The sequence below is a fragment of the Triticum aestivum genome, chromosome 3D, assembly GCF_018294505.1.
Source record: "Triticum aestivum cultivar Chinese Spring chromosome 3D, IWGSC CS RefSeq v2.1, whole genome shotgun sequence".
In the NCBI taxonomy this organism is placed as follows: Eukaryota; Viridiplantae; Streptophyta; class Magnoliopsida; order Poales; family Poaceae; genus Triticum; species Triticum aestivum.
Window position 1 is genome coordinate 415,316,337 of NC_057802.1, and position 8,185 is coordinate 415,324,521.

General features: G+C 46.3%; 1 protein-coding gene across 1 annotated transcript; it reads right to left on the minus strand.

Annotated features, from left to right (window-relative positions):
• Positions 1 to 1,949: 1,949 nt before the first annotated feature.
• Positions 1,950 to 6,002, minus strand: LOC123079258 (uncharacterized). The gene is made up of 2 exons (XM_044501991.1): positions 5,392 to 6,002; positions 1,950 to 2,177 (listed from the first exon to the last, which is right to left on the minus strand). Exon 1 carries the CDS (start codon positions 5,799 to 5,801, stop codon positions 5,397 to 5,399), a length of 405 nt encoding a protein of 134 aa, XP_044357926.1. The 5' UTR covers positions 5,802 to 6,002; the 3' UTR covers positions 1,950 to 2,177; positions 5,392 to 5,396.
• Positions 6,003 to 8,185: the final 2,183 nt, after the last annotated feature.

Here is an 8,185-nt window from a genome sequence, read left to right on the forward strand (position 1 = left end):
CTTGGGTGCTCGCTTGGTGATCGCACCAAGTTTGAGAACACCTTGGAAGTGTGCTTTAACTTCACCAGCATCAAGGACATGCATAGGAGGCAGACGTTGTGGTAAAGAAGGCGACGACAGAGGAGTTGAAGACGCTGATTCCTGACCCAGAGAAATGCGCTATGTCAGTGGACATACTGCGCTGGGCTATGGATGAGGCCGAGTCCGGCGATGCTGGTCAGAGAGCAAGATGGGCCAAGTACAGGGGTACAGGACTCGTCAAGACCAGTTGTCCGCCGCGGTGTCGCCGACCGTCATCATTCTAGAGCCAAAGGAAAGAAGAGGCGGTGGAGGTGGTGGTTAGGGCGCCAGAGCCAAGTCACAGTACTATGCCAATTGTTCTAGACGAAGGCGAGGATGAGGACAACTACAAGGCCCCAAGTCCCCGCCGTTCCAAGCACCTTCAGGGTCGCCGCAGCTAGGATCTAGCGCTACTGTGTAAGATTTACCCCGATTCACCATTCCTTTGTACTCAATCCCAATCGAAACCCTAAAATCCATCGCTACTTGCTACTCATCAAGATGTGTTGATGAACCCTATTGAACCCCCACGGTCAATCATACCCCTAGCACGTGCATCGAATGTGCAACCCAATGTAAAACGCGGATCGAATATGAAAATTGTGAGCGAGGAGGTCAAAATAGGGCTTACCGCCATTGCTGAAGTGTTGCCGGTGATAATGGTGATGTCGGTGATGGACGCCTGTGCTCGCCTTGTTGTTCTCCGCTCCGTTGATCACCATTGCCGGTGTAATAGTGTGAGAGTGGTGAGGGTAATTAAAGCCGGCGCTTCGAGAAACAACGCGACATCTCGAGCGTGGCTCCTCTCGTGCAGCCGCCGCCGTTCACGTGCACCCCGCGGGCCTGGTTGTGGAAAATTATCGATTCAACGGTTTCCAACGGGCCTGGCCCCAAGGTACTTTTAGGTTTCATGCTATGCATGCCAAACCATGAACACAGTCAACCAAATGGACCATTTTCTTCCTGTGCAGGGCTTGGTTAGGGTGTATGTTAGCAACCAATCACGTCACAAGTCTTCGCGTATGGTAGTACCTAAGTTTTGGTGCGCCGTCGCAACAGCTGCTCCTCTCGACTCGGTACTCTTCCTGTAGCCAGCGAACGCTCCGTGACCATGACCCCCGTTCCATAAACCAGGAGATCTAGCACAAAAGACTTGGTACTCAATCACAATCACATGGGCAAGGACTAAAGAGCACTGTTGCATAAACAACGTGACAAAGTTAGCCAGGGTCCACCGCCTGTCCGGCCATCTTGCCAGACTTTTGACCGTTAGTGGCAGCCAGGAATGCATCATGACAATCCCTACGAGACCACGACGTCACGCTGCTGCTTCCTGCCCGCCAGATCCTTCAAAGGCTCGACCGTCTCTGATCTCATCGGTAGCAGCAAATCAGACGGCATGCATGCGGCAGAGCTAAAGAGACAAGCACAAGAAACATGCAAACCATTGTGCATGCTCAGTTATTCGCCATCAAAGGTAGTAACGCTGGCGGTAAAGCAAAAGAGCAGACGGCTGGTGTGCATTCTAACTCCAAGCAAGTCTATATTGGACACATCCGTACTGAGAAATTTATAGGGCAGTCACAATCGGTAGCTTCAATCTAAATTCTGGTTGGATTCAACCTTGGCCAGTGATTTTGATTTTAATTTTGATTTTAATTTCTTTTATACACAGGTCTGATGATGCAGATTGCGCGTTCCCAGCCACAGTGAGCCAAGTGTGTAAAACCGCATGCACACAGCCTCGATGGACCAGCGGTTGCAACATGCGAATGGGAGTTACAACCCCAAGCCATGTGTAGACCATGTTCTACATTGTACAAAGAAATCATTCCATTGGTCTGTCAAAACGCAGTTCAAGTAGATCATGTGCCGATTCCAGCAGAAGATTTGAGTTTTTCATAAATTTCATTAAACCACAGATCAGCATTAGGCTGGCTGACTTTGGAACACAACTTACAAGGTAGGTGCATCCGGTTTACTCCGCAAGAGCCATATTATTGCCACCATCATCTTTTACAACCAGAAAAATTTCTCCGAAACAAAAGAGGAAGGGACTTCCAAGGAAGAGCGGAAATGAAGTGAGTGCAGCTTCGGCTGCAGCGTGACCACAAGACCTGGCAAACGAAGTGAAATAATTAGACATGACTTCAACTTCAGGTCTAGAGTTAGATAGGCAAAGGCCCAAACTATAGCTAGTAGCTAGAGCAAGTGTCTTCTCTCGTCATAGATTTAGATAAGCAAAGGCCAAACTCTAGCTAGTGGCTAGTAGCAAGTGTCTTCTCTCATCATAGATTTAGATAGGCAAAGGCCCGAACTCTAGAAGGTACCCGGAAATCTAGATAAAAGACCAGCATGTACAATTCCAGTTACGGGCATACAGCCTGTACCACTCAATAAAGTGAGTAACAGGGTAGTACTACAATGCAGATGCTGCCAGTGAAAATGTATGGCAGGTTGAAAGTAGATGCTGATAACAGTTGCCCTGATGCAATTATTAAGCATGCTACAAGACAGACATTGGCAGGATGATATTCATGAAAGAAACTCATTAAATGAATATGGCACAGATAATGCAAATGAGAAGGCAAGCAAGGAAAGAACTAGATATTCTGAACATAAGTTATAATAAGATAACAAACACGATGACAATGAGCAGTTAGCAATAATATATTTTTCCAAGCAGAATTTCACTATATGGAGAGTATGTAGGTCACTGTTAACGACTACTATGGAAAGAAAATTAAAACGCCAACGAGAAAGAACAATGCCAAATGGCTCAAACCAAACTTACCCTCAATAAAATGGTTTAAATTTCTGCATGGAGGAACATTATCGTAGTGACGAGAACTTGGAAAGGTCTAAGCGCTTTCCCATATGCGACACGCCATCTAGGCGTGTCAGTGTACATTGATAAATATATTATTCATTGAATCACAAAAGTAAACAAACTGCCTACTCTGTATTCAGCATATTTATTGACCTTCAAAAAGATTTTCTTGGTTTGAGGGAAATCAGCACGCTGACATAATAAATACATGCAAAGCTGCTATTACGGTAGATTAAACATTTTGGAATCTGCCGCATAAATTCTGGACCTAACCAGCCTACTTTGCTTGCCTCAGCAACGCAATAGCATAGCTCAACTTTTGCCAACCAAACATCTTGGTAGCCATATTGATCACATTAGTCCCAAAGAGGATAAAATTGGTGGTAAATACATTAGCTTAGTCAGTTTAACCATTTATTGACCCCAATAACATAGCTGGTGTAGAATTGAACTGGCTTCATAACCATAGCATGTAACTTCTTCATCTCCAGTCAATTTCAGCACACCCAAATAGAAACTATTAGAAGGCTCTTGAACCTCTGAAACCTAGCATGTCAAACTCAAATACTGAAAGCATCTCATCTGTGACAGATTGTTTCATCTCTTGCACAGTTGTGCCTTTATAAAATAATAACTCAGATGTATCACAGATGTGTAACACAATTAAAATAAGGTTGGTATTTAGGTGCTTCATATGCATGAATTAGCCAGGAGATCTTTAGCCATGGTTTCAAAAATATCGCATAGGCAGTTACTGATCAAAATTAATCATGGTTCATATCTCCAGATCCACTGCAAAAAATCAGAAGCTACTGTACCAACTATCAATCCATGTTTTTTGTTTTGACACACCCTATCGATCCATGTTGATTTACTCAAAAACACAAAAACATGTTAAGAGAAAATCAATCAGACACTTTTGGTCAGTACAACAATGTACCTGGAACTGTCCACATTCAAAACTGAAAGAGAATTATATTTATAATGCCCGCTAGATATCCCACTGAAAAAAGTGTAAACCTCATATCCATGTTGCATTAAGATTGAGCCAGCAATTAATTGGTTAGAACCAGTTCCATATATTGCAAGGTCGTCTCATTTGTTACCTCTAGGCATGTTACAAGATGAGAGTCCTGCTAATTCCAGTTCTCCCAAATGTACAACAAAACATCCTAGCTCTTTATGTAAGTGAAGTATAGAGCTAACTAATCAAAAGTTCAAAACAAAATTTGTGCACTCTAGAGTGAAAGATTACATCTACTGAAGTTAGCATGAACCAACTAACTTGAAACACAGCCTACTCAAAATAAATAAAACTTACACGCAACACAAACAAATTATGATTCTTCCTTCCAGACAACATTAATAAGTACATACACATAATATAGCAACGGACCATGGAAGAAATGCATGCAATAAACAAAATATAAAAAACCTAGAGCCTTGGCCATGTCAATGTTCATCATATTTGTTTGAGACTCCCTAGCGTCTCTACTCGGCCTAAAATGCGATCTCGAGGACCCCAAAAAACTTGAGACCGCTCCCCGTCCATATTTGCAATGAATCCAGTGGATCATCCTCATGGAGGTGAGGGACGCACAAAAGGAGGTAACCTTCAGTGTCACCTTGGGGGAAGCCCAGGGTATGATTGATTAATTTATCATTCCAAATCTAATCCTGGTTCACTGGAACCATATAAGCCCATACCCAGAACTCCGATCAAGAAAGAAATGGAACCGCCTGCAGTACAAAATGAACTTTGTAGTTTGGATTATTCCTAACTTTCTGCCATCCTTTCTTTTGCTTTGATTAGATGTTGTCATGAAAGAAGTTGTGAGTGGTTCAAACGGTTCCCGACATGAACCTTAAAGCGTAAGCCTGCTGTTTTGAAACAATAGGGTAGGATGGTGCTGGAACTGGATTCTTGCAGCGTCCGTAGGCTCAAAGGAATGGAAGACAGGACTTGTTGTTCTCATAGCTCGTTTAAATGTCATCCTCATTTTACATCACAATGTTCAAGGCAACCAATATATCTTTGATATACACTTGAAAACCAGAGACTTAGGGCGCGTTCGGTGTCCCTCCGCTCCGCTCCCAGAGCGGACGGAGCTGGGGTTATAATCCCTGGAGCGAGCTAACAGCTGCTCCGTAGATTCTAGGATTTGAAGGAGCGTGGACTGCCGAACGCGGCCTTAGCAACTCACAATGATATACTTATGCCGCATGATGCATTTCCCTCTAAAAGGATGGTGATGAAGTTGGATTACTGTTGAACAAACCATCATAATTAGCTAACTATTTCACGAGTTGCAACAAGAAAGAATATCTCATTTCACAAAGCAAGGTTGGGTTATCAACTATTGCACACGTACTGACGCCCCGAGCCTACATTTGATTCTATAAAAGAACAGACACACACTGATTCAGATTAAGATTGCAATTAGGCCTGCATGACACGGAACCCTAGCTCTAACCCCAGATCTAAAGGTAGCAGCCCTCACCTGGATCACTGGGTGTAGCCGCCGCCGACGGCGCTGTAGTCCTCCTCGACGGCAGAATTGACGTAGGGGACAGGGAAGTCCTTGGCGGGGTCGAACTGCTTGGCGGCCATGTAGCGCTCGAGGTCGGGCTTGCGGAGGAGAGTGCGGCGGACGGGCGGGCGGTTGCGGCGGCAGTCGCGCGGGTAGTACTTGATGTCGAACACGGTCTCCGGGTCGGAGGTGGGGATGATGGCCCTGGGGGAGTCCTCGCGAAGGGTGGCCGGGCAGGTTTGACGGTACTCGAGCGCGCCCGGGACCGCGCTGCGGTACTCGGGCGAGGAGCACGGGCCGGTGATCTCCCACGGCTTCTTGAAGAATTTGCGGAATGTCTGGATCAGTGACTTGCCGGCGCCGGCGGCGGAGGAGGCCATCGGGGGCGGTGCGGTGGCTACGGCCCGATGGAAAGGGGAGGTGGGGAGCGGGGGAGATCGGCAGATGCGGGAAGCGGGCTGATTCAGCGACGGTGAAGGCCGAAGAAACCTGGATTTAGCTATGGGTGCACTGCACAACGTGGCCTGATCTGGACCATCTGGCCGGGAAGAAGGCCGAAGAAAAGAGCACAGTGGTGGAAGGAGAAATTGTCGATGCAAACCAAAGTTATGGTGAATGGATCAATGGAACTATTTTTAGTTGTTCTTGTTTTTTCCGGGAAACCATATTTAGTTTTTTTTTGAAAAAAATCTCAAAAAATACAGTATGTTGAAGAGATGGCTTTTTATAGACATGTAAAATTTCTTCTCTTTTATTTTGCGGGAAGACATGTAAAATTTCAAGTACAAGCATAAATTTATTTACGGCATATGAAAAAATAAATTCAAGAATAATTAGTGTTGATAGAACATCATCCTTTTAACATGTTGTACTGTTTTCTTGATAATTTTGGAAAACTTTCAAGCATGTTTTTCATGATTTTTTCATTGTAATTGCATTACATCGGATATTCTTTTGAAGGAAAGCGCTAGACATGAAAATCATGCACGAGTTCTAATTTAAAGAAAATAAAAAATGAATTCTCCGAGCAACCATAAAAAAAGTTAAGCCAACAACAAGCACACGAAAGCATATGCATGCTCTGCCACATAGTTTCTATTTAGCATTTTTCTTTTTTAAATTATTCGCCCGTGGACTCTTTTGTCTCATTGTTTCATGGTTTTAGTGAAGTGGACACGGTGTGAGATCCATCAAAAGTTATGCATGGCTGGAGAAATAATCACAAGTGTTGAAGACCAAAATGTATCTCGAAGTTGGGGGGCTAACTCTGCTAGGAAGGTGGAGGCCAACAAATGGCCTCACGACAAGGAATGTCTCACCTGGTTCTTTGAGCGCCCATGCCATCGAAAGCTCGAACACCCTTTGTCGGTGTCAAAACCGGCGGATCTCGGGTAGGGGGTCCCGAACTATGCGTTTAAGGTCGATGGTAACAGGAGACGGGGGACACGATGTTTACCCAGGTTCGGGCCCCCTACCCGAGATCTGCCAGTTTTGACACCGACATTGGTACTTTCATTGAGAGTTTCCGTTGTGTCATCGTCAAGAGGTTCGATGGCCCCGTGAATCATCTACAACAATGTTGTTCAGGGAGAAGTATTCCTCCCCGGACAGATCTACGTATTCGGTGGCTTCGCACTGCAGGCCAACTCACTTGGCCATCTAGAGTAGATCGACAGCTACGCCCCTGGCCATCAAGTCAGATTCGGAAGGTTGAACTACGTCACGGACATCCGCGGAGACTTGATCTTCGACGGATTCGAGACCGCGGCAGCCGCTCCCTGTCACCACGATGAACATGACTTAAATCTGTCATCAGATCATATCCAGGAGATAGCGCCTGCAACTGCTCTGGCCCTAGATCCGGAGCAGATCACGCCATCCGAGGACGGGAGGCTCAACCCCGCCATAGAGACCGCAGATTCAGCGGCGTCGGAGCCGCACACAGACCCTACCTCGGGTGGGATCTGTGTTACCGGAACCTCGGACACGTCTCTGGCTACAGGTTCCGAAGCATGTGCGTCCGCGCACGACGAGCTTGATCGGGCGTCGATCGTCGAATTCAGCTCCGCGGACATCTTCCAGCACTCGCCTTTAGGCGATGTGCTAAACTCATTAAAAACACTCTCCTTAGCGGGGGACTCACAGTCGAATTATATCTGGTTCGAACTGGAGGCTGATGACGGAGAATTTTGTTTCCCACCCACCGCCCACTTCATACCCACTGTCGAGGACCTAACCGACATGCTCGATTACGGCTCCGAAGACATCGACGGTATGGACGACGATGCCGGAGAAGAGGAGGCCCAAAACCCGCCATTTACCGGATGTTGGACGGCCACTTCCTCGTATGACGTATACATGGTGGACACACCTAAAGAGAACAATGGAGACAACCAGAAGGATCCAGTCGAGGATAAACCTCCCGAGATACAGCCAAAACGCCGACATCAGCGGCGCCGCTCTAAATCACGCCGTACAAAAAGATAGCAATACGGGCACAAGAGAAGATAACACTCCAGACGGTGCCGAAGACAATGAAGACCCCGTTGAAGCAACTTCCGAACAGGACGAACGGGAACACGGGCAAGTTAGCCCTGATGAACATGCCATACACGAAGACTCGGAGGATAGTAATTATCTTCCGCTCTCCGAGGAGGAGGTGAGCCTCGGCAACGAGGACTTTATCATGCCTGAGGAACCTCTCGAGCAGGAGCGCTTTAAGCGCCGGCTAATAGCCACTGCAAGGAGCCTGAAAAAGAAGCAA